At 48.1% G+C, this 26,902-nt stretch overlaps 1 protein-coding gene across 13 annotated transcripts in view; it reads right to left on the bottom strand.

Moving 5' to 3' along the window:
• The window catches only part of ADGRB1 (adhesion G protein-coupled receptor B1), a 282,349-nt gene that overhangs the window by 65,239 nt on the left and 190,208 nt on the right, over window positions 1-26,902 (bottom strand). For 6 of the 13 annotated variants that reach the window (XM_033078467.2, XM_033078492.2, XM_033078483.2 and 3 more), the window contains 3 exons: window positions 21,713-21,854; window positions 2,213-2,316; window positions 1,016-1,111 (listed from right to left, as the gene is read on the bottom strand). In XM_033078467.2, coding sequence (XP_032934358.1) covers window positions 1,016-1,111; window positions 2,213-2,316; window positions 21,713-21,854 — 342 coding nt within the window. The remainder of the gene's footprint in view (window positions 1-1,015; window positions 1,112-2,212; window positions 2,317-21,712; window positions 21,855-26,902) is intronic. The other 7 variants (XM_033078503.2, XM_042779909.1, XM_042779910.1 and 4 more) reach the window with 3 other exon arrangements.

Genomic DNA, 26,902 nt, shown 5'->3' with positions numbered 1-26,902 from the left:
GCGAGCTTATTCATCAGGAGTGTTTCATGCTCAAGCTGGGTCTATGGATGCATGCTCCAGATGCCTTTGTCCGGAGTTCTGAATGGGAAATTTTCCGGCCAAAGCTCCCCAAAACAGCTGAGCTCTGGTGAGTGCTCTCCACACAAGATCAGGCAGCCAGGACAGGAGGAGTTTCTCTCCAGCACGGTGGAAAAGAAGTGCTTTGATGCTGCTCCTGCATTTTAGAGACAATAATACTGCTGATTCCATTTCTAAGCACTCCTCCAGCTGCTGTCTATCAGAATACACAACATTTGGGGCAAAACAAAGTGGGAGCCGGGAGATAATGTTGAATACAAAGTCCCCGAGACCATTAAGAGGAAAGCACATTCACGTCCAGCAGCTATGCCTAAAATAAAAAGGACACACAGAGCGCTCAGGGCTCAGCCACGGGGATGCTGTGAAGTTTGGAAAACATGAAAACATGATCTACAGAGAAGAAATGGAACAAACTCAGCGCACCAAAGAGAAATTCTAGAGATCACCCCGATCATGCTTTACAGATATTTACACAGAGAGACTCAGGATAGAGAGCCCTTTAATCAAGATAAAGCTGGTCTCAGGATCACTTGGAAATGCATGTGCATCCTTGGCTAGCTCAGAAATACCCATTCAAGCCTCCCATAAACGTGTCCTCCCATTCCTGCTGATCGTTTTGGGCATAGGCATAAGGCAAAGAGTGGAATGAGAAATTAAACAGAACACATTTGAAACAGGTCAGGCAATTTACTGTCCTCAATAACAGCAAATATTGGAGGGTAGGGGGGAGCACAGTCCTGGAAAAAAATAGATGATGTTATTCCAAATGGCTCTGGCATGCTCCAAACTGATTCAGCCTCATGTCTGAGCTTGGGTTTCAGATCCTGACCCTGTTTCTGATAGGAAAGAGAGGGTGAGGCTCGAACTCTTGCTCTTTAATCTTCTACCCTAACTTTCCACTTGATCCTGACACCAGTGGCCCCAGTAAGTCACCTACCGGCGCTGCTCAGTGCCGCCCAGCCTGAGGAAAAGCAGGAGAGGACAAGGACTTGAGCACATCCAATGATACCCCAGGCACGGAAAAACCTGAGTTCTAGATAAACGTTATCATGATCAGTCTTCAGCTGCCAAAATTAACCAGCCACTATGCACTGTCACAGTATCAACAAAAAATAAATAAAGATGCATTTTTTGCTCAGTTTTTACTCTCTTGTTTCTTTCCTCTGTCAAAGCGTGGAAAAAGTTATCTCAGTTCAATCTCTAAATGGAATTTACCCTTTCCTTCCTACCACGAAGAACTGCACAAATTAAGAGCCTCAACACTGATCCCTTTTCCCAAAAGGATCACCAGTAATACCCAGCTGTATTCCCTGCAGCCACTCCATTTGGATTTCACAGGCATTCACCTGGTTCTGATTTGTCTTTGCTTGGCATGGAGCCATGAAGGTCTCAGCGTGTTTGCCATGGATTTAGGAGAGACATGGATCTCACAGGATAAACTTGTTCAAGGCAATACAGGGAGAAAATCCCTTGCACACCTCCAGCTTAGAGTCACCAGAATGTATCAAACAGGGGCATGGACCAATTGTTCATCAAAGCTTTGCTTCAAAATCCCTTCAGCCTCCACCAATGACACAATTTTAGGTTCCACCTGAGCTGTGTGCAGGAGCTGTCAGCAATGGGAGGTACTGAGGTACTGAAGCTGAAGGCAAAGCGTAGCTAAAAGGTTGGGGGGTTATTTAGATGATTTGAGGTTTAACATCCTTAAGTTCTGTCAGTTCTTCAAGGCCAGATGTTTTCATGGCAGGCCACGGAGGTCTGGATGTTCCCAAAGAATTACCTTGCAGCAGCATCTGCCTGCCAAGAGGCTGTGTGTGTGTCCACCTCGCCTCTGACAAGGTTTCCTGGGGTACACAAAGGCATCGAAACCAGCACGAGGTTTTTGGAAATGGAACAATGTCCCTACATGAGGGCATGGCACTAATTTCACTCTGCTAATTTCTCTGGCACTGAAAGGAGAGAATAATGCCAGCTAAGCCACCAGGATGACTTTCTGCAGGGCCCACTCGTTCCCAAACAGTTCCTCCTCAAGCACCAGACACCCAAAACCACAGAGCAAACATTCCAGGGTCTGTGTAGGTCAAAAGACAAATTACTTTCCCCAAAAAAGAAGAGAAGAGAATGAAAGCCATACCTCCAAACAGAGACATAAATGATAATCAACAGCAAAAGTGTCAGCGAGGATACTCCACAGCCTACAATTAACGTGACAGAAGGGACCAGCACCTTTTCCATGTTCTGAAAGAGAGAAAGTGAGACATTAAAAAACAGGTTCAGCCAGTTCTAGCCCCAAAATTTCATGGCAAGAACGTCCCTGTTTGTTGGTGTGTCCATTCAGCTGACCTTCACATCACACTGTGCATACAAATAAACAGGGAAGGAGACCAGGATCTGTTTCTGCTTGACCTAGTCTTTATTTTATTTTATTTTATTTTATTTTGGACCCGATTCTGCTCCCACAAACCAATGTCAAGCCTGGGTAACAATTCTGATATCTATGGAAGGCAGGTATGTGAAAGGTGTGGGTTATGAGAGGAGGATCAGGCCCCTCACATCCAGTGGGAAACTGGGAAGATAATTAATGGAGCAATAACAGAACAATTACAAATGAGCTCTTCTGGGACGGCGGTGATGAAGGGTGGAGGATGAAAAGAAGGTGAAAATTTTCCACCAACCACAAACATTCATCTGGAGAAGGATGAAATGAAGCAAGGGAAATAAAAACAAGATGTGTATCCTCCCCAGGGACCCACCATCCATCAATTCCCTGCTCTCACACCACCCCACAAGGCATTTTTTTATAGAAGGGGGTGACACAGGCTGGAAAGCCTGGTGTGGAATGGTTCTTTTTTCCTGTCTGAATACAAAAGAACATCAGCTCTTGCAGCATCAAGAGCAAACACAGGCTGTGACCTTTCTGATGGAGTTCTCTGCATCCTGTGCCTGTAACTACCCAACATCTGCCAGGCTGATATCACTGAACTCGCCCTGTCCTCAGCAAGGAGCTCAATCCCACTTGGATTTCTCTGCTCCAGACTTTTTTCCTCTTCCCCTGGCACGTTTCTTATTTCCACATCAGTGATCTCTGCTGGCAGGAAGGCAGAGAGAGGCAGAGAACAGACACCCAAGAACCTTCTATTTAGGGTGATCACACCTTTTCCAGGGGAGAGGGAGCCCAGCCATTAAACTGGCAAAGCACCAGCACCTCACACTTCCCGCACGGAGATGAGATGGTTTCTGACACAGCAGGGGTTTAGCACAGGAGATTGAAAAAGAAAAAAAGTAAATTATGCATGAATTTGGGAGTGAAACAAGCAGTCCTCTAAGGACTTGAGGACACTGTTTTGTTGGCATGAGGCTGCTCAGCCTGAACCCCCAGTCAGAGGGATGCCATGGAGCTGAGGCCACAGCAGCTCTGCTCCAGGTTGCTGAGCTTCTGCAAAGCAAAACACATCAGGCAGGGCTCAGAGCTGGGTTTAAACTGAGCCTGGCCAGCTCAGCTCAGCCAGACCAAACCTGTGCCCACTCACTCAAGGACCACAGTCACTACAGGGTTACTCCACAAAGAGATGAACATCCCAGAGGTCACAGCTGGATTGTTCCTGAATTTTTGAGGGCTTGGGAACATCCTCCTTATTTGCTTATTCTGAACAAGGGCACCTCTCTCAACTGGGGGGAATTAATAAGGAATAAAACTTTGTGCCATTGCAAGGAACCCTGCAGCAGCTGCTGGGAAGGATGGAACAAAAACTTCCAAAATTCAGTGACACACTGTAGAAGCCTAGAAAATACAGGTGTTAATGGGAATATCACAAACACAGATTGCTGTGGAGCCAACCATAGATTATTGGTAATAACACACTGTGAGCAAGAACAAGATGTGGCTGCAGAAGGGGCTGTGTAAGAACCCTGAAGCCAAATTTTAAACTTTCTGTGCCTTCTGACACTGATCCTCAAGGAAGCAGTGCTTTTAACTTAGGATCTTAAAAAGAGCTTCCAAATTTGAGTAGTGAGGTTAGAATCACCAGTGTACAGTTAGAAGGATGTAATTTTACATTTTTAAATTTGAAGTTTTAAAATACAGTAATAACTATGAAATAAAATGAACATTCTTAAGCATTGTCTCTTTCTCCATTCTTGTTCCTGCTTCATAATTTCAAGTAGTAATTTTTGATTAAATAAAAAGTACTGCAGTGCAGATCACAAGGGTTTAGTTACCAAGTCAAAACTATAAATAATATAAATGTTAGCTCTTAATTAAATAGTTAAACTTCCAAAAACCTTTACCTAAATTCACCTCCATTTTCTCACTTTTGGCTTAATAGTTAAAAATATTAAAAAACTCCTTATACTTTAAATAAGATTTAATAAACAATCAAGTCCAAACAAAAAAAAAATCCATCTCTCAAACATTCAATCCTAACTCTAAGTAAAAACAAAACAAACCAAAAAACAAAAAACAAAAACAAAGCAAAAAGCAAACAAAAAAAAAAATAAAACAAACAAAAAACCAAACCAAACCAATACAAACCTCTGGATTCTTGCCCTAAACTTTTATGGAGACTTGGGTCACTGTGATTTTCAACATCACCTCCTGTGACTGTGCTCCCACCCTGAGAATTCACTCCTGCCAAATATTCATGCAAAGTTAGAGGCATTTTTTGGGGAACCGGGTAAACATAAATTTCAATGAAAACATCAACGTTTTGATTTTGTCTCCCATCACACAAAATTGAATTTGGACACCATCCAGGCAGGGTGAGTGCTGATATTGCATATTTTGCTCTTTGTAAATTGAAACGTGGAAAGGACTCTGATTTAGGTAGGGTGTGGCAGAGATGGATGCAATGAGTAGGAAGCCAAAATTTGTTTCTCCCCCCTGCAGAATCCTGGTGGACAACAGCCCTGTCCCACCACAGAGGTGAATGGTTGGGATAAAACTGTGGATTACAAGATGCTCATCCATGGATGGCTCCTTGCTCACTCTCTCCAAGCTTTTTCCCAAGCCTTTCCCTCTCCCTGTTCCCCCCTTATGGCAATCTGAGTTCACATCACACAAGTGGTGGCCTGGGACGAGCATCGATTGTGACATTTGATTTAAGTAGGTCTCATTTCACTGACTTTTCATGGGTAACTGGATAAAAGTGGGGGAGGAGCTCCATTAAAGCAAAGGAAGCCCAACATGTAACTCATTCCTGAACCATCACCGAGGGAACAGAGCTTGGTTTTTCAGAGAGGAGCAGGCTGCATCCCTAAATCCCAACGCTGCAACCTCAGCTGCCCTCCCTTCCACATCCTCCCTGAGATCCCTCCACTCCAAAAGACCTCAGGTTCTCTCACTGCCTTCCCCATCCACTGTGCCACATCATCCAGAACCCTGTCCCAGATCCTGCAGCTCATTAAGGATCTTCTGCATGTACCGGAGCATTCCTGGCTCAGATATTTGCTGCTAGACAAGGCATTGCACAAATGATGGCTGGCCAAGCTTAAGCCAGGCTTTAGGGTAATAACTGATGTCCATCTGCAGCCCATCCCACAGGAAAGACTCTGATCTGCACTTCCATTTTTGTCCTACAAATTTTCACAAACCCCTTGCCTAGAAGAAAGGTTTTTGGTGAAGAGATGCCAGGAAGCTCATCCCTCCACCCTACAGAAAAGGAAAGATTGATCCAGCCCTGCTGGGATTTTTGCTGGCATCAGGAAGGGGAATAACCACAAAAACCACTGGCTGCAGGAAGAAGAGGAGCTCGTTCCTTTGGGAATAATCAAATAATTAAGTTGGAAAAGACCTTTAAGATCAGCAAGTCCAACCATCAACCCAACACCACCATCATGTTGACCACTAAACCATGTCCCCAAGTGCCACATCCACAGTTTTTGATCACTTCTAGGAAGACTGACTCTGCTATTTCCTTGTTTCAATTCTTTAAAACTTTTTCCATGAAAAAATTTTTCCTAATATCCAATCTAAATCTCCCTTGGTTCAACTTGAGGCCATTTACTGCTATTCTATGCAAATCCTAAAGATTTAGACCCCAATATCTTAGGATTCTGTTTTCTTCCTTCATTATTAAGGTCTCTTTGTCCTCCCCACCTTCTTTCTCTATCCACCACGTCTTCCCTTCAGCAAACAAATAACAATTTGTTTTATTTTTTATGACTAATTAAACCCCCTGACAGAAGGTGGTCAGATGCTGCAGGATCTGAGCCTTGCGAGGGAAATTTCCTTAAAGAAGGAAAAATGGGAAAATCGAGGTTGGTTTAAAAAAACAAAGATGCTACCAACAGAAAAAGGTCAAAATAAGAGAAGGAAAAGGAGAAGGATTTTCCCAGCACTACAGCTGAGGAAAAAACTGGTTGTTTGGAGAAGTCAAGCCAGGAATAGGATCCCCACCTGTTTGGACTGGAGTTGATCCCAGGCAAGAATGGTTGAGAGGGGCCACCCAAAACCCCCCTGAAACACACACAAAGCTCTGCCTGCTTGGAGCTGGAAAGGAAAACTTTTCCCTGGGCCAGCTGGGAACAGAGCAGGTCGTTCTGAGTGGCAAGGGCTGCGATTCTGTCAGCAGGCATGACAGGGGAGCGGGAGGCAATCAGTGACATCAGCCAGGATGGAAATAACGAGCTGTGCCTGGGGCCTCTCGCTGTCCTGCCACCTCATCGTCTGCCTGCCAGCCCAGAAGGATGCTCCTCCTTTCCTTTACAATTTCACCTTGCTTCCTTCTTTTTCCTTCTCTCCCTTTCTCCCTAATTTTTGCTCTCCTTTGTCTTCTCTGTCTGCCCTCCTTTGGCTATTTCCCATGGCATATTCTGCCTTTTCTTCTTGCTCTTAATGCATTTTTCTGGCTTTCCCCCTTTCAAATTCTCTGTGTTTCTCCCTCTCCTTCCCTGGCTTTCTGCAGAACGCTGTGAAAAGAGACTCAATTTGAGTTGTGCTTTTTCCATTACCCTGCTCTGGCTCCAGGGTCAAACAGGCTCCAATTAGAACAAAGTATTTCTTAATGCTGTGCAGTTTGCCCCAGACCTTACAACCAAGCTGTTCTTTATGCTTTCCCCATCCTTGGTACCAAGAAAGGCTTGAACAAAGTCTTAATAGGCACAACATCACACCAATAAAATCACCGAAAAATTAAACCATTTATTCTGCTCTGAAATTAAACACAGGCACACGAGTTTGGAATTTGGGGGGCTGGGCTTTGTTTGGTTTAAGAAATGTGTTTGCTATTCATAATAGTTGCCTTGAGCCTGACTTCCTGCACATTTGAAATTAAAGATTCATGAAGTCAGAGAATTGCAAGGGGCATCTCCAGCTTTACAACCCAAATTGCTGCTTGGAGCAAGACCAGCACTAACATCAGGTGAGGCTGGTGATGGCTCTGCCTGGATTTGGGAATTCTTCAAGATGGAGAGCTCCCATCCCACAGGTACCCATTCCACACCTCTCCATTGGTGACAGGGTTGGTTTTTTTTCCTGAGGTCACATAAGGGGAGGTTAAGATTGGGTAACAGGATTTTTTTTTTTTTTTCACTGAAAAACATTGGAACAGGCTGCTCAGGGAAATAGTGGAATCTGCATCCTAGGAAGAGTTCAGGGAATGTTTGGATATTGCACTCAGGGGTGTGGTTTAGCTGTGAACGTGGCATTACCAGGTTAATGGTTGGACTCAACAGTCTCAGACATTTTTTCCCCAACCTAAATTATTCCATGCACCTCTCAAGCTACACTTTGTACCTTTCCCCCTTGTTAAACCACCAGGCAAGAGGAATTTGGTTTTATAATTTTTGTAGCTGTCCCACAGGCTGTGACCAGAGTGCCCTTTACATCTTTGCAAGACCAAGCAAGTCCCTCTCCCTCCCCTCACAGGTCATGAGCTCAAAGCAGCCAGGCTCATCCCACTCTCCTGACACAGAACTGGGTGGGATTAACTCCAAGAATTGCACAGGAATGGTTCTGCTGTGCCACTGGCCCAAAAGCTTTTTATGACTCCTGTGAATTTTTTTTTTAAGCCACACTGTATTGATTTCACTGCTGGTTGGACACCTCTTGTCAAAGCAAGGAAAGAGTTGTTAAAATTGCTGGAAAATAATGCTTTTAGCAGGGCTTACAGAAGCAAACAGCTTCCAGAACAAAAGGGTGTGTGTCAGTGCTGGAGAAAACAACTCAGGAGGGTTGAGTGACCAAGAGGTGAAAGTGCTCTTGTCAGCTGCCAAAAAAACACTGATCTTTTTAACCCCCAACTCTGTCAGATTCAGGATTTCTCATCCAGGCTCAGGCCCTGTGGATATCACATTTATACTTTGTTGGAATGGGAAATTTCCATGTGGCCTGGGCCTGCTCAGGGGAAGGCTGAGTTTTCTCTCCTTGGACCAGCGATTTCTTGCAGGGATTGCAAGACAGGGAGAGGGGGAGAGCAGGACAGAAGCTCCTCTTGGTGGATGTCAGGGATTTAGTGAAGGCAGGATTGGGCCAGGGGTGAAAGGAGATTTTTTGGTGGCTCAGCCTTGTCAGAGGTCTACAAGGTTCACTCAGCTCAAAGCAGATGAGCAGGGAGAGAGGACCAAAACATTCCTTTTATTCCATAGAATCATAGAAGAGTTTGGGTTGGAATGAACCTTTGAAATCATCTAATTTCAACCCCCTTCCATGGGCCTGGACACCTTCCACTATCCCAGGCTGCTCCAAGCCCCATCCAACCTGGCCTTGGACACTTCCAGGGATCCAGGGGCAGCCACAGCTTCTCTGGGCAACCTGTGCCAGGGCCTCACCACCCTCACAGGAAAAATTTCTTCCCAATATTAAATATAATTCCACCCTCTTTCAGTTTAAGCCATTCCCCCTCATCCTCTCACTCTGGCAGCAATGGCAGTGCCCAACAACCCAAAATACAGCCCCATGCTGGCTCCTAAAATCAACTCTATCCTGAATTAAACCCGTAAAAAAGTCTTTCTGCACCTCTCTCATAACACTTCAGATATTGAAAAATCAAAATAAGGTCTCCCCAGAGCCTTCTCTTCTCCATCATTTAACCTCTGAGAAGGGCTCTGAGGTCCCTGCATGAAGATCACTTAGAGGCATCATTAATAAATCAACTTTTCACACCTTCTTTCTGGAAGATGTGACATCTCCCCAGCTCTGCCCCTGCCACTGCCAGAGAATTTCCACCTTGCTTTGCTTCCCTTGTATCAAAACCACAGACTTCCCATGTCAATGCTAATAGACCCCCATTATCAGGAACACATTTGTGGAGCTCAGGGCTCCTTTTATGCTGTTTGACCGGTCTAACAGGCAATTCTGTGTAATTGCAGCACACAAAAATCACCCAGAGAGACACTTTAACACGCTACTATTTATTAACAATTGCTAACTCTTCAGTGGGTATTGAGTCTGCTAGCCAGATAGGACGTGACAATTTGCTTTCAGGAAACATCCTTGATGAAGTTTTCAGGGCAGAGGAGTGGTCACTCAGCCTGTCCTTAATGGGAAGTGTCAGGATAATTTCCTCCAGGCTGGCAGGGAATTACAGTGGGCATTATGTACCTGCCAGTCAGCAGCGCCACTGGAACTCCCAGGCTGCTCTCCCAGCCCCTCAGTGTCCAGTCCTGATGTCCAGGATGGACAGATCAGGCTCATTTAATGCTAAGGACCACTCTCCTCCTGACCAGCCAGCTGTTCCCAAACATTTTCACCATCATTCTTTAACACTCTAAGCTTTATTCTCACCTCGCTCAGCCAAGTGACCAAAATCCCTGAAAATACAGAAATTTTATGGAGCCCTGATGAAGAGCCTTGAGTCACTCTGCATTCCTTTGCTAGTTGTGGGTTGGGGACCAGTGTGAGGAGCCAGGGGACCCCAGGGAGGAGAGCAGGGTCCATTCCCAGCTCGCCCACAGGTCAGCTCTGGACACACAGCTCCAGCACTTAAGCCTTTTCAAAGACCTCCCAGCTGATCTGATTTAGGTGGCAAACATTGGCTTTATCTTCTCAGGGGTCTATTTTGATCCCCTGGACATGGGAGGGACTGGACTTTCCATCTTTCTACCAAAGCTTAATTCAGCTTAGATTCCTGCTGTGTGCAAATGCCTCGGGGGGTTCCTAGGGCTGTGTCACAACGATCAAGCACCAGCACCTTATTCTCTGCTGGGCAAGACCTTCAGGAAGGATGGAGGAGAGACAGGAGAGAGCTTTTGGCTTAACTGTTTGTGAGCTGGTCAGATGACATGCCTGCTTTTTAAATCTTTGCTTTTCGTGCATATGGAAAAATTGTTCTGTTCCAGCCTTTCCCTTTAAAGCACTGAGAAGAGAAAATAAAACCATTTTCTACAACGAAGCTGGCAATAATCAAAATGGCCAATTCCTCCAGGGGCAGGAGCTCTTTGCTTCTGAGAAAACAGGGGCAGAAGTGAACTTTAATCACGTTGTGCAGCAGCACTGACACAGGCACTGCGGGAAACAGCCAACCTCAATCTCCCTGTGTCAGACCTGGAAAATCAAATGCTCTAGGATCCACTCCACTGCCCTGAGATGAAGTGGTACAATGCAGGTATTCATACAGATATTCAAAGCAGAAGGGACTTGTCCATAATGCTGCTGAGTGCAACATTAATTCTCTAAAACTCCTCGAAATGAGGTTGTGCTGAGGTGAGGGTCGGCTGCTTCTCCCGGGCAAATAATGATAAGGCAGGGGGGAATAATCTCAAAATGCACCAGGAGAGGTTCAATTTGGATATTAGGAAAAAATTTCTCTGTTGAAAGGGTGGCTAAGCATTGGAACAGGCTCCCCAGGGAAGTGATGGAGTCACCATCCCTGGAAATGTTAAAAGAAAAGGAGTAGATGTGGCACTGAGATGAGTTCAGGGGCATGGTGGGATTCAGCTGAAGGTTGGACTTGATGATCTGGGATGTCTTTTCTAACCTGAATGATTTTATGATTCATGGCCCATGCTGTATCCTGAACATTGCTGGTTGCCACAAGCTAAAACACAATTCAGGTAGCATTATAAAAATTAAATATTAGGGACAATTACAGGAGCTGCTAGAGCTGCTCCTGTTCTAGAGCTGCCTCTGCCATGGAACTTACAATTATTCTCATTATCATAATAATCATTGTTACTACTACCACTATTACCATTACTGGCATTATTTTACCATAGGGACATATGCTCTGTAACTACTTTTAAAATGAGTCTCCTTTCCTGCACCTTCCTGTTTGGAATTGTCCTTTCCTTGTGCTACACAGAGAACAACCAGTTCTAATTCCATAACTGACTCGGAAGCTCGAAGCCCTCATCCCTTGTAACTTCCCAGCTGAGCACCTTGCAGGAAAATGTGCTAAGATTTACACACAGCTAAAATAAAATAAGTCCATAGCAGACTGGGAATGGAAAATGAGAGTAGAATCCAGACTGTGTTTATCCTGATTTAAGCAGTATTTTGGTTCCATGCCAGGCGACAGCATTTCACCAAATTACTCCAAACCAGCCCGCTGTTTGTTTTACACTGTGGCGTGCTGGAGAGTGGTGCCAGACCAGCAGCTCTCCCCACAGCATGGGGAAAACCTTCCTTCCCCATTCCCATGCATCCTGCCCTTTGGAGAGGGGTGGGGCAACACCTGAGGGCTCAGCTCCTGCAGGATGGCTCCTGCCCAAGATGCTCAGATCACACATCTGCCAAGCATCACAGAGAGCAAATATCCACCTTCCCCTTCCCCTTGCCTGTTGAAAACCTTCCTCCAAACACAGGGAATGAATATTTGTCCAGAGACTGCACAAGCCATGCCTGAAGACCCTGCCCTTGTCCAAGACCCTTTAATTCAGAGAATCACAGAATATCCTGAGTTTGAAGGGACCCACAAGGATGATGGAGTCCAACTCCTGGCCCAAACAATCCCACCTGGTACCTGAGAGCATTGTCCAAACGCTCCTTGAGCTCTCTCAGTCTCAGTGACCATTCCCTGGGGAGCCTGTTCCAGTGCCCAATGACCCCCTGGATGAAGAATCTTTTCCTGATCCAGCCTAACCCTCCCCTGACACAGCTCCAGCCATTCCCTCATGTCCTGATGCTGTCACAGAGAGAAGAAATTGGTGCTGCCCCTCTGCTTCCCCTCACAAGGAAGCTGCAGATCCCAATGAGATCTCCCCTCAGCCTCCTCTTCTCCAGGCTGAACAAACCTTAATTATTACTTGCAGGTGCTCCCATCTCTCACTATTCAATCACTGAAGATCCCTGCCCTGACAATGCTGACCCAAAACTAAGGCTGAACCAACAACCTTGGAGTAAAACATCCCCATTTCATTGCCAGTCCTCAGAGGCTTTCAGGGGCTTCTTGGCTAAGAAAAGAAGATGAAGAGATTTCAGCCATTTGGGTTATTCTGCTGCTATGAGGGTAATGCCAGCTTTATTCCCACTGCAATCTGGGATCCAGGGTGTTTCTATCCCCAGCTGGTCACTGGGGAACCACTGGTGCAAATTCCCCCTTTGTGGAGCAGAGATCTCCAGGCAGCCCTCGAGGAATCAGCTCCCAGCCCCAGCCCCCAACTCATTCACAGCTGAGTGATTGGAAAGTGAAGCTGTAACAGCCCCTGGATTTACAGCCACGCTGAGCTGATATAAACAAAATCAAAAGTGGCCCCAGCAGTCGGATATTCCCCACCTGGGGAGATGCTGGCATGATTGCCATGTTTAAAAAGAGGAGAAAGAACCATTTGTCAAGGAAAATGAAAGCATTGTCTCACTGGTGGGAAAAGAGTGGAGTCATTCTGCTTTCACGGATTTATTGAATATATTCTGTATATTCTTGTGGTGAGCAGGGCAGGTAGGCAGTGAGCAATGGAGCTGCAGGCTGAGTTCTGGTTGGCTGTCATCACACCCAGCACAACATCAGTTTCTTCATTAGACACTCCTCACATTTAGAGGCACATTTCGAGCTCAAATACTCCCAATTACAACTCTGACATTACTTTCCCACATATAACACCTATTTTTGCTTAAAGATTACCAAAATCTCGCCAGCAGGTTTATCCACCCAGCTATTACTTGATAGCAAAAGTATGAAGGGCACAAACCTTTCATAAACTGCTTCAATTTGGCCTTAAATGAACATAATAATAACGACTTACCCATTTCCTACTGCACGGCAATTTAAGAGCAACCTCAGCCTTTGTGCAGGGCATAAAGGACTCAGAGGTGAAGCAGATTGTCAAATTTACCTAAAGAATTGCTTTTCCAGGCCAAAGTACAACAGAGATGGATGCAGAATAATAGAAGAAAGACAAGCAACACTCAACACTTCACCTGAACTCAGCGTGCCCAGCCCCTGAAGTGCATTGGAAAGGAAGATAATCTCATTTAGCATTAATTCTGACTCCCACCCCAGGAGCCCATGAAACCCAGCCTCCAGCACCCACTCGTTACCATTTTCAAACAAGCTGCTTTGTGATGCTCCCACGCCATCCTCCTGCCTTGGGAGAAGCTCCCAAGCCTGAGAACCCCCTCAAAAGCCTCCCAAGAGCTTCAAGCCTCCCCTGTAAAGCCCTGCCTGGTGCAATGCCCAGCCCTGGCAGATGTGCCACGACTTTCTGCGGCTCTCACCATGACTAACAACCTTGTGCTGTTTACACGGGCCCCCACGCCCGCCCCCATCCCCCTGCTGGGCTTCCAGATGGAAAACTCAGCTGAATTTCCCACACTGCTGGGTCAGGGTGGCTTGTGGCTCAGCAGGTTGGAGTGATGCTCTCACAGCTCTACAAACTGTTGTGGATGGGAGATGACAGCCACAGGTGGAAGTGGGAAGCTGTGGACAGGCTCGGTGATTTTTGGCTTCCCCACCTGCCTCCAGCCCATTCTTTCCCCTCCCACCAACGTGCTGCCCCTCTGCCATGTTCCTCTCTTTACACACAGCAAGGCACAGACTCCAAGGGGATCTACATCACAGAATTCCAGGGAGTGGAAAAGACCTGACAAACTCAGGTCCCGAATTCCAGGTAAGGGAATGGAAAAGACCTGACAGACTCAGCTCATGTCTCAGCACAACCATCAAAACCACCCCCAGCCTCTTCAGGAAAACCTTTTCTGATGGAGTCTGAGCTCCTGACTATCCCTGCAGTCAGAAGGTTTTCCCTTGTGCCTGAATTAAATCTCTCACTCTGCAATTTGAGCCCAATCCCCAGCAGACACAGAAAGCAGATTATTCCCTTTCCACAGCCACCTTCAACCCATTTGAAGATTACCATCCTCCTTCCCCTTTTTTCTTTGAGGAAAGAGCCAAAATGCCTCACAGAGCTCAGCCATCGGTGTGGAGGCACCACACCAAACATCTCTGACACATCATCCTCTCCCACACGCCCTCCCACACTCTGGGCTGTGCCAGTCATCCTGCCTGGACCCAGAGCAGAGCAATCCCTGGCAGGTAACACACATTTGGTTCACATTTCTGGCCCTCAAATCTGCTCACAAGTGAGGCTGAGCGCTGCTTTCTGAGCTCTTAGGAAAGGGGAAAGTGGGAATTGGGGAGGCCCTGGTGTCCTGGCTGAGACCCACACCTCCTTCAGCAGAGCAGCAAGCTGTGGCAGGGTAATAGGGCAGCTGTCACACTCGCTAAGCCGCCTGCATGGCAACAAGCCATTAAGCACTGCAGCTCTGAATAAGCACCAAACCCCTCGGGAATGCCTGGACATGCAGGATCCCAGGCACTGCCCGTGGGGCTCTGATCTGAGCTGAGCACAGGGGACCAAGCCCAGCCCTGCTCTGCTCCTGGGCTCACTTGGTTAACGCCAGCGCCGCTCTCGCCTTTCCACCCAAGGGTGACTTTGGCTTGGCATTACTCACGCTCCAGCACTGAATCCCACCACGGCTTTAAGCTCGCAGCCACTTGATCCTGCTCCTCTCCCACGTCCCCTTCGGATGGAGAGATACAGGAGGGTGATGCAGCATTTGCCTGCAGGAGAGTCCCTGCCAGGGCTGCGCTGAGCTCGCGGCTCCGGCTGGCGGGGGCCGAGCCGCAGCCCCACGCTGCTGCAGTCCCACCAGCTGGAGTTTTGTCAGGAGTTAAAAAAGACCTGGGAGAATCCACCAGCGCTTAGCAGGAGCTCGGGGAGGGAAGCTGTCAGCTGGGAATATCTCCCCAAGCAGCCGGCGGATCGACAGACAGCGAAATCCGCAGACAGCCGCCAAGGAGGTGGGATGCTGGATGACTGCTTATTATGCTGAGCCAAATCCTCCTATTATTACCTCCTGTGCTACCTGTCTTCTTTTAATATATTCAAGTGTTGTCTCTGCTAGAAGCACAGCGCAGCGCTGAGAGGGAATTCCTATCCCACTCGTCTCTCATGCCTTGCCTGTGTATGTTCCAGTATCAATCACTTATTTGCTAATGGGATCTTTTATTTGGTATCTGCGTACGGCACACAGCAGTGGCAATCTCCAGTCAACTCTCCCAGCAGAATAACAAACCCAGGCTGCCTCTGGCACCTGGAGCACACCACAAGCTCTGTCAGTGATCCCCTTCCTCTTAGAGCCCATCGTGTATCATCAACTCTGGGTCCTCCACAAACTCAAAAGAGATTTAGCCTGAATTTACTCTGCAACACAAACTGACAGACTCCACGTCAGTGACAGAGCATCTCTTTAAAACCAGGAGATTTTCAGCAAAGCAAAAAGGTAGGGACACAATCCAGTACTTTCTGTTAAGAGGGCACTTTGGAAAAAAATAATGGGCTTTTTTCAAGAGGGAGTTAGACTGTGGGTTGGCCCGTTTGGCCCCCTAAGAGCATCACACATCCTGTCTCCTTCTTAATCACATTATGAGAGAGAGTAGGAGGGGAAAACTGTCTGCCCAGCTGGTTCCTACCCTGTCTTCTCCATTCTATCCACGCCTGCTGAAACTCAGGAGGGCTAAACTGGATTTAGAGAAAAGAGCCTCCCTGCTGAGCGCAGCAAAGAGCAGCCCGTGGTTTACAGAATCACCAGCTTGCTCCTACAGGCTGCCACGGACCTCAGGGAAAAGCACCCCAGAGAAAACACAGCAGCTGCTCCTGCTGTGGAGCAGGAGATGGGCAAAGCCCAGAAATCCCCAGCAGCTCTTAGCACATCCTTCCCCAATCCCAGCACGGATCTCTCCTGGGATGAGCCCAGTCCAGCTGGAGAGGCCCCTTTGCCACTCCCACCTTGGGCATCTCCGCACCCAGCGAGAGCTCAGTGGCAACAGCACAAATCCCCAGGAAATCTTGGGCAACATTTCCAGCTCAAGAGGCATCATCAGCTGCTAAGAGACACTCCACACACAGCAGCATCCTGGAGAGGACGGGGTGATGGCAGGAAGAGGCGCCAGCAGCACCAGCGCGGGAGCTCGCCGAGGATTTGGACCTCAAAAGCCCAAATGTTCGTGGCTCAGCAATGCTCAACCCTGGCACAGCTCCTGCCAAGCGGGCAAGAGGAGGCTCCTGATGCTCTGTCAGGGAAATGACAGCACTTGGAGCTTCCTGGAGCACCCTTCAGGCTCGGGGCACTGTGCAAATGTGGATGCACAGAGCCCGGGATGTCACCTGCAAGGGTGCTGCAGCTGGAGAAAGGGAGGCAGAAAGCAAGGAAGTGTTTAGCTCAAGGTCACCATTTCACTGACAGGCACAGAAAAGCTCCAGCTGTAGCCTCAATAACACACCAAATTCTTCCCTAAACCCCTGTACAACCTGACCAGAGTTTGATGTCTCAAAGTCTTTGACCCCGGCAAAACGGAGCACTTCCCTTCCTCAGGTAAATCCAACTTTTGAATTAAAGAGTTAACGTTGCAGAAAAAGCAGCACCAATATTAACTAAGCCTGGAAATTGTTGTGAACATGAGAACTGTCAGTTCTCAAGGTATGCAAAAGGCTTTGTTCTCAACCAGACTCCAAATTTCACGTGATAAATGATGGAAGAATATAAATGTTAAAGTGTTCATCTCCAAATGAAGTTTCCAGTCTTATCTAAATGAAACTGCTATAATTTTCCATCACAATGTTGTCAGAATTGCTACACCCTTACAAAATATTTGATTCATAACATCAACTTTTTTTGGGTTTTTTTGTTTTTTTTTTTCTGCTGGGAAACCTGGATCTCCTGCCTGTACAAGAGAGGCCCTACAGATTTTTAGGAGCTTAAAATAACCCACCTTGTGTGTGTGCACTGTCCATGAAGTACAGAGAGCTCCTGCAGGGACAAGATTTTCAGGGGGAAGATCCTTGGGACACAGCAAGATCTTTGAAGGTCCCTTCCATCCCATAATGGGAGGTTTTGAGGGACAAAGAAATAAATGTTGTGAGTTGAGAGATGAGCTTTAGCCCCATGGGTAGTAAGGACACCAGGAAAGGTGCTTCCCATTCTTGCAAACTGGACATAACACTGAACAAAGCCTCTTGCAACACCCTGGGATATAAATCCTGGAATCACTGAGGTTGGAAAATATCTCTGAGATCATCAAATCCCAGCACCCAAGCGCCACATTCATGTATTTCCAGGGATGCCTCCACTGCTTCCTTGGGCAGCCTGTTCCAATGCTTGAACCCCTTCCCATGAGGAAATTTTCTCCTAATATCCAATCTAAACCCCCACTGGCACAACCTGAGGCTGTTTCCTCTCATCTCACAGGTTCTGCTCACTGTGGACACTCAGCTGCCTGGCCAGCACTTACCCAGGCTACAATAAACCCCCCAAAACTCTACAGCTGCTGGTTTTGCCTGTCACAAAACACCAACAGGGAGGTGAGATGTCCCAAAAATTCAGTGCAAACATAACAAACTCAGCATCCCTGCAAGTTCTTGCCACCAGCTCCAAACCTTCATCAAGCCTAGGAATGAGAGCTCAGATGTCCCTCTCTGATCAGCTTCCTGCAGCAGGACCAGGAAGGAGGGGGAGAGATAGCAGAGATGTATTTGTAGAATTTTACTCCAGCCCTAAGGGCTGCACAAACCACAGAACCACCAGTTTGGGTTGGAAGGGACCTTAAAGATCATCCAGCTCCTGCCCCCTGCCCTGGACAGAGACACCTTCCACCAGCTCAGCTTTCCCAAATCCCCATCCAAAATGTCCTTAGCCAAGCTTTAAAGCTTGATTAGCTTTACAAAGGCCAAGCGCAAAGTGGAAGGGAGCAAAGACAACACGAGACAAACTCAGACGAGACAACCAGAGTGAAAGGTTCTGCTGTTCATCCTCAGGCTCCTGCTCTACATCCTCCCCACCTCCAAAAATTGACAAAATATATTGAAAAAAACCACCACTTATGCACTCTGTGGTTTCCTTTTGCCCTCATTCTCTGTCAGCACTGCTGCTGTGCAGGTGTAGCACCACAGGCATTGCCCTTCCAAGACAGGCAGGGTATAAAGCTAAAACAAAAAGACAGTCCCAAAATGCTTGTCTGTGCTCCTTAATCCAAGAGGTTTTAATCTTTCATGATGGTCAAACAGCGGTTGTGCCAAAGGAGGGCATGAGGCTGCCTCTGTCGAGTGGAAGTAGCAGGGGAAATCAGACACAAATCTGAACTACAGCTTTTGAGCTGGATCTGAACAGCTCCATCACGGTTTAGGGATGTCTGTCTCCCAAATCGATTCCAAACACAGCACTTCCAGCCTCCAGCCTCACTGAAATCAAGGAAAGCTGCTTCCTTTCCCCACCACACGAGCAACTCTCAGATCCCAGCCCAGCAAACTGTCCTTGGCCAGTCCGAATCAACACTGGTCCCCAAAGCCTCTTAGAGTCTTTTTTTCACTGCGAAGGAGCTGTGCCCATACCAGGGTTACAAATATTTCAAGCTGCCAGGGCCAAAGGCTCCAGGAGGGAGATTTATAGCAATAAATAATATTAATGACACAGGCGGACGGAGCTTCTTGTCCTGAGAGCTTCAAAGGCACATGAAAAACTGCACCATAAATGTCACCAGCGCAGACACCAACGATGACGAGATGCCACCTCTGGGGACGGGAGGCAACGTGGGCTTGTTCAGAATGAGATCTGGGGAGGAAAGCCAGGGAATGAGGAGCTGGATGAGCACAGCCATGGGTCCCAGCTGGTTCAGGCTGGTTAAGCTTCCCAGCATCATCAAACCCTTGGATTGGCTTAGTGGGGGGACCCGGGAGATATCCAAGCCCCAGTTCTCCCCCCAGCACAGCCAAAGGACTCATCCTGATGCTCTTGAGGGGACTCAAGGCTGGGAAAAAATGAGTTGGGAAAACAGAGCCCAACCTGCAGCCAGAGGAGTTGGAAAGAGGGCAAAAGAAGCAATTTTAGGCCTAAACCCCAAAGGAACAGCTGTGAGTTCAGTTGCAGATATAATAAAACATGCCTGGGGGAAGGAAGCTGTATCCTCCTGCAGCCAAGCCCCCTCTCAAATGCAAAAATACTTGCAGGGATGAGGATAAAGGACTGACACCCACCCTGTGTTATCCAGATAACACCCAAACACCTGGAGCTGAGGGAGCAGCAGCATCTGGCCAAATCAAATTAACCTTTTTTATTTTTTTTCCCAGGTTGCTTAATTAAATAATACCAAGCGGTGTGTGAACATAAAATCTACACAAGAGAAACTTCTGCTTTAGCCAAGGCAAAGATTCCTTTTGCTTTTCCCACACTGCCTGATCCTCTGCCCACTTCCAGAAGAAGGATCAGCAGAGGACCTCCACCAGCAGCTCAGCTGCACATCTGGGCTCGCTTCACTCCAGGCTTTGCTCAGAAGCCTCCCTGCAGCAGAAATCCCAATTTGTTTTCCCCAGCCATGCAACCTCCCAAAACTTTGTCAGGATATCTCTGAGTCCTCCCCACGCAGGGCAAGGCTCACTCATTGATCCCAACCTCTGGAGCCAGACCCTAGAGCTGCTGGATTGAAGGGTGAAGCCCTGCTGCTGGCAGGACACAGAGCTGTGCGCAGGTGACAAATCCCACCTGGCTGCCCTGAGATCACCTCGGGAAGGCTGGGAACAATCCTGGAGAGCCCCAGCCCAGCAGCTGCTGCTCTGCCCGCTTGGTTTATGGTGGCAGGACAAGGAAACAACAACCCCTGGCAGGAGATGGGTGCAGGGATGCCGGGGTTGATGCAATCAGCTGCTTCCAGCCCTACCTCTGAGCATCCTTCCATCAGAGCATCTCCACCTGAGGCCACAGAGTTGGTGCCTGTGTCCTGAGGAGCCCAAAAGCTGCTCTGCCCAGCACAGAGCCCATTTCCTACCCTGTGGTGGCTGGGCCTGCTCGGGGCCCAGGCAAACACAACCAACACTGTGTCTTTAAAACCACTTCAGTGCAGATGTTGTTTCCATGGTAACTAGTGGACCAAATACATTAGTGTTTCTAATAATAAACCAAACCTTCATCTTGGAAAATGTGATCCCCCCTCTCCCTTCACCACGCTCACCCTTCCTTTCTTCCTCAGCCCTCCCCTTTTGCCGAATTAAGCCAGCATTTAACAAGCAAGCCATAATTAGTAAATAATTGCAAGGGCCCAGTAACTCCCAGTGCCCAGGCAGATGGAGAAGCTTTAGGTGGAGGAGGGGGTGGCTTTGCTCTGTGAACCTGGGAACTGTCCAAAAAGGGATGAACTACTTTAAAAAAAATAAAATATAAAAAAAAAAAAGAAAGAAAAACAAATTCAAAAGCACAAGGTGGAAGTGAGGAGCCTGAGAAGCCTCCTTTGACCACCCCAGCACCGTCTTTAATGCCCTGGCACCCTCCCCATGCACTGACTCAGGGTGCAGCCGCCCAGCGATAATTTCTAGGAATCTCGCACTTTTTTTTTTTTTTTTTCTCTTTTTTTTCCGGAGGCTCCGTCCGAGACGCGGCACCGACTTCGTGTCCCCGACAAGCGGCCAAAAGTTCCCAACTCCTCCCCGATTGCAGAGTGGGAACCCCCCCCCGCACACACACACCCCAAAACTGCGCGGGGAGGACGGCGAGGCGGGGATGGAGACAGGCGGGGAGGGAGGGAGGGAGGCGGAGCGGGGCGATTCCGCCCCCCCAAAATAAACCACGTGCGAATATTCCGTGCGTGGGGAGCCCACGGGAGCGAACACACCTGGGGCCGGTGGCTCCCCACGTTTTTTTGCGGGATTCACAGGGATGTGAGGATGGATGGAGCGGCGTCACCCCCGATGTGTGTCCCCAAAGCCGCGCTCAGGGTCGGGGAAAAGGGGACAGCAAGGACGGCGGGGAAAGGGAAGGGGGAGGGTTCTGCAAAGCCTCTCGCCGTGTGTCGCCACGGTGCCGGTGACACCGGACTGCAGCAGCAGTGGCAGCGCTCGGGGCTGTCCCCGCCGCCTCCGCGCTACCCGGGAGCCGCACGCCGGGGATGCTCCGCTGCATCCCGGGAGCCGCACGCCGGGGATGCTCCGCGGTACCCGGGAGCCGCACGCCGGGGATGCTCCGCTGCATCCCGGGAGCCGCACGCCGGGGATGCTCCGCTGCATCCCGGGAGCCGCACGCCGGGGATGCTCCGCTGCATCCCGGGAGCCGCACGCCGGGGATGCTCCGCTGCATCCCGGGAGCCGCACGCCGAGGATGCTCCGCTGCATCCCGGGCGCGTCCCCTTCCCTCCCGCTCCATTCCGCCCTGTCCCCCGCGTGTCCCCACGCCCGGCCGGCCCCTCCGCTCCTCCCTGCGCGCTGTGCCCGCCGGACTCACCATGTCGGGGCTGAGCTGGGCTAAGATGGCGAAGGCGGAGAGCCGGTCACACAGGCACTTGGTCCGGGAGGCGTCGAGCGGGACCGTTCGGCAGCCGCGCCAGGACCAGGCGCCGGGCGGAGAGGCGGAGGCGGAGGCTCTGCTGGAGGGAGGAGAGCAGGGAGGGAGGGACGGGGCGGCGGAGCGGGGAGAGAGGGAGAGCGGCCGTCAGGGCGGGCGGGGAGCGGGCACCGCGCCCCCCGCCGCCCCCATCCCACCAACCCCCTCCGGAGCCGCGTCTCCATCCTGGGGCTGGTGCTGGATCTGTGACCCCTGCATCACCCCCCACACGTGTGAACGTTCCCCGGACTCGGGATCGCCATGCACATCTCCCTAATCCTATAGCCCTGCCCTACATATCCCATATACGCTCCCCTAACCCTACAGCCCACCTGTCCCATGTGTGCACACCTAACTGCACACCCCATGAATGCACAACCCTATGGTCCTACATATCCATATGCACCTTCCTGACCCTATATCCCTGCCCTACATATCCCATACACATCATTTTAACCCTATAGCTTTTTTCCACACATCTCATACACACCTCCCTAACCTATATTCCTGCCCCACATATCCCATATATACCTCCCTAACCCTAAAGTCCTGCCCCACTTATCCCACATAAACCTTCCCACATGTCCCATATACACCCTTTTGCCCCTATAACCCTCTCTTATTTATCCCACATACACCTTAACTCTACAGCCCTGCCCCACATACCCATATACACCTTCTAAACCCTGCAGCCCTTTCCCACTTATCCCACACAGACTTTCTTAGCCCTATGCTCAGTCCCACATATCCCATACACATTTCTTTAAGCCTATAGCCCCGTCACACTTATTCCATACACACACCTTAATCCTGCCCCATTTATCCCATATACCTGCACAGTTCCCACCCAACATGTGCAGCAACCCTACAGCCCTGTGACACCCACCATGATCCACATGTGGGACACATGGATAAATAATCCTATAGCCCTGTCCCTACACAGCCTGAACACACCTCCCCATCCCTACAGCCCTGTCCCACATATCCCATTTATGGATACAACACTACAGACCTCCAATGCACCTCCCTGCCCCCATAGCCCCACCTCTCACCCCATATACCCCACACCCCAAATAGATAGACCTCCCCCAGCCACAGGAACCCCAATTCACTGCTTCACCCTTCTCCAAATTGCCAGCCCAGGACCTTCCTCAGCCCTTCCCTCATTCCCAGAGCTTTGAGCATAGCTGGGATGTTCCTCCCTCAGGCCAGGGGGACCTCAAATGTCAAAGGGACAGATCCCTGCTTTCTCCTGGCATCCTTTCAGGCTGGGGAAAAGCAGCAGAATGGGGAAGGGGCCATAGATGGGGAAGTCTCCATGGTCTGCATCCCCAGTTGGGGTGATTCCATCAGGAAAAATTATTGCAGACTGTGTGAGCACAAGAGACTAAGCCAGGGAAAAGGGAATCTCCTGCTCTGCCTCATGTGCTGGGACAGTGGGGACCCAAAAACCTGCAGTCATTTCCCACCCATTGCTTCTGTGTCTTGTCCAGTCCTGTCTCCCGGGGTATGGTCACGCAGGGAGTGCAGATGCAGAGAGCAAGTGCAGAAATTCAGTGGATGGGGAGAAGGTCAGCATCCCTGTGCATAACCTGGGCTTCACAGGAGCCTGAGACTGGATGTGGAGGCAGAGCAAAAGGGCCATCTGCCTGCACTGAAGGGACAGGGGCAAAGATGTCCCATCTCCACAGCTGACCATCCTCAGAGGAGGTCAGCAACGCCAGCAGCGAGCCCAGGGCAGCTCCAGATGGAGCCAAGCTGCTCAGCAGCCCTGGGTGCACCACAGATGGCCTGGGCAGCTCCATGCTGCTGGCTCCTGAGACCTGCCCTGAGTCACAGACAAGTTCTTGGCAGGTCTTGGCTCGGTGCAGGCTCTGACCTGCTCCTCACACAACAATTCTGAGCCTCCCTGCACCTCTCTGTGCCTCCATGGCCTGGTGAGAGAGCAGCAGCACATCCTGCTGTCAGCATCTGCTCAGATTCTGGTCAACATGTGACACTGAGCCTCCCTGAACTGCTCCTGGTTTGGGTTAGAGCACTCTTCATAGTTAAATAAAATAAAATAAAATAAAATAAAATAAAATAAAATAAAATAAAAAATACTGTAGAAGTTGTAGGCAATACATAGAATTTTTTTTTTTTTTTGGTAATATTTTGTCCCATCCCTGGCAGTGTCCAAGGCCAGGCTGGATGAGGTTTGGAGCAACCTGGGATAGTGGAAGGTGTCCCTGCCCATGGCAGGGGGTTGGAATTAAATAACCTTTAAGGTCCCTTCCAACTCAAATTATTCTGTGGTTCTCCATCCATCCATCTCATGACACATAAATCTGTCTGCTCTGGATCAGCAGCTCTTCCCATGATTTTCTCTGAGCTGTCACATCATCTCTTGGAGAATTTCAGACCCTGGCATTGTTCTTTGCTCTCTTTCATGCACCTTCTGAAATCTCCAACACCCTTCTTGGAAGGGACCAGGAGATTCAGGGGAAATCTGAATTCTGTATCTTCCCCTCTATGTCCTGTTCATATTGCCAAGATCTGCATTATTGAGTTGTTCTGTTTACCCACTGTCACTGAGAAAAATGCCTTATTTATGATGTGTACAAATAATGACAAATTCCCAGACTCCAACAACCAGTTCTGTATTCTCCTAGAAAGTATTCATTTAGCTTGACAAAATCTATTTTCCATAAGTTGATTGCTATTAATGCCTCTGTTTTAATGAGTGTGCTATTATTCAATTATAATCATAATATTACCCACAATCCCTAAATTTTTGGATCCTGTTTTAGATGAATATTGTGCCTATGACAGATGTGAGGCTGCTGTGCTTAAACACACATGCTCCTCTCTCCAGATTTGGGGAACTCTTCCATTTTAATTTTTTTTTTCTAAAGAGAAATGATCCCAAATTAGTCTTAACTTGCTCTTTTAAAATCCTTGCGTTCCAAATTGCCCTGTCTTGTTACTTGTGCACACATCTCACTTTGTTGGATGATGTATAGCAGGTTTTCCAGCTGCTGGTGTAATGAAAAGTATTTCATTAGGCTGGGATGTGGATTAAGGAACCAGGCTCTCTTCCAATTACAGAATACAGGCGTTTATTGAAATTCCTGCATTATTATAAATAAATCTGTCATTTTGAGCTAGTAACAAACCAATACCATCAGGATTTATTATAGGTTTAGTAGACTCTAAATTTCGCTTTTTATTCATCTTTGCTGTTCTGAAGAGTAAAATTCCTACATTTTCCTTTTTCTTTTTTTCTCTTGTATTTTTCAAGCCTTTAATTTGCACTGCTTGCTGTCAATTTATCCTTTGTCCAGATTTCCACAACAGCTTTTACTTTTCCTCTGTAACAGACTGTTGTGGAGGTTTTTTCCTGTAGATATTGGTACATTTGGCTTGTGGTGGGTTTTTTTTTTTTGTTAGCTGAAGGTTTTTTAGTGCTCTGTTAATATTTTTCATTTATGGATTTGCGGTTATCTAGAAAAATGCTTTTAAAAGGTTCCTAATTACAGAAATTTGGAAACATAGAATGGTTTCAGAAAGGATCTTAAAGATCATATTTTTCCAACCTCCTGCCATGGGGACACCTTCCAATAGACCAGACTGCTCAATGTCCCACCCAGCCTGGCCTTGGACACTTCCATGGACGGGGCAGCCACAACTTCTCTGGAAAACCTGTGTCAGCAGCTCTCTGCTCCCACAGGGAAGAATTTCTTCCCAAAGTCCTATCTCACCCTGTTCTCTGGCAGCTTAAAGCCATTTCCTTGTGCTGTCCCTCCATCCTTTGTCCCAAGTTCCTCTCCAGCTCTCTTGGAGCTGCTTTAGGCACTGGAAGGGGCTCTGAGATTTCCCTGGAGCTTTCTCTTCTCCAGACTAAACAACCTCAGGCCTTCCACCCTGTCCTTTCATCCTTATCCTCAGCCTTTTTAATTTTTTTTTTTGTTTAAGAATCCCTTCCCAACAAACAGAAATGCTTAAATCTCCCATTTTAGAGCATCAAATCTGTGCACATTGCCACACACAGACACCCCCTGCCCCAAGGAACCTGGAGTCTTTTCAAATGTGGGAATACATTTGCCCTCACTTCACTTCCAATCCCAAAGTCCAGCTTTATTCATTTACCAGTTTTCAGAGTAAACTAGGACAGATCTGGGCCATACATCAACAGAAGTAACTTCATCCAAAAGGGAAAAAAAAAAAAAGAAAATAAATCAGAAAACCAACAAGAACAGGAAACCCCAGGGAAAGTATCAGAAAACAAATAACACTCCCTAGATGCTGTGCCTGGTCTCACACTCCCATGGCAGAAAAGCTGACAGAACAGCACTGAATGCAGTATCAGGATAAAATCCATCCAGGGCCAAGCCACACTTGGCACAGCATGAAATCCATTTCTAGATGCACACAGAAAGTGCACAGCAATACTGAGGTAAGAAAAAAAAAATTAAAAATTAAAATAACTACCTTTTGCTCTTCAAAGACCTGGTCTGGTGCCTGCTTATTTATCCTGTTGGACTCAAAAATCTCAATTGGATCAAAGCCACCCAGTTCTTGCTTTAAAAGCTGCTATAAATCACATAAAGGATGGGTGATGTGCATGTGCTGAGTCAGGGACTTGGTGTAAATCACCTCAGAATAAGTCCAGCTACACCATTTAATAGAAAATGAAAATCTGGTCCTCATTACTACCAGTGATTATTAATTAATTGGTCATTACCAGTCCTTAAACCACTCAAATGCTCCAAAGAGCATGTCCATTCCTCTGGTTTTAATCTCAGAAGAAGGATAACTTTTCTTTCATCCTTCCCTTCCTCGTTGCAAATCTCCCCTAATAACCTCTTCTCATTTCCCTGCAACCCTTTGCACACCAACATCTCTGCACCCTTTGGGGATGGGGCTTGGAGATGGGTTGGGAAAACCCCTTTGGAGGTAGGAGAGCTTGGCAGAAGAGCCAGGAGCCTCTTCTCACTGATTCCCAGTGTGGATGTAGGATCCTGGAATGGTTTGGGTTGGAAGGGATCTTAAAGATCACCTCATTCCACCCCCCTGCCATGGGCAGGGACACCTCCCACTACCCCAGGGTGA

This window comes from Catharus ustulatus, chromosome 1, assembly GCF_009819885.2.
Source record: "Catharus ustulatus isolate bCatUst1 chromosome 1, bCatUst1.pri.v2, whole genome shotgun sequence".
Classification (NCBI taxonomy): Eukaryota; Metazoa; Chordata; class Aves; order Passeriformes; family Turdidae; genus Catharus; species Catharus ustulatus.
Note: the sequence above shows the minus strand (reverse complement) of the source record. Positions and strands in the feature narration are given on the sequence as shown.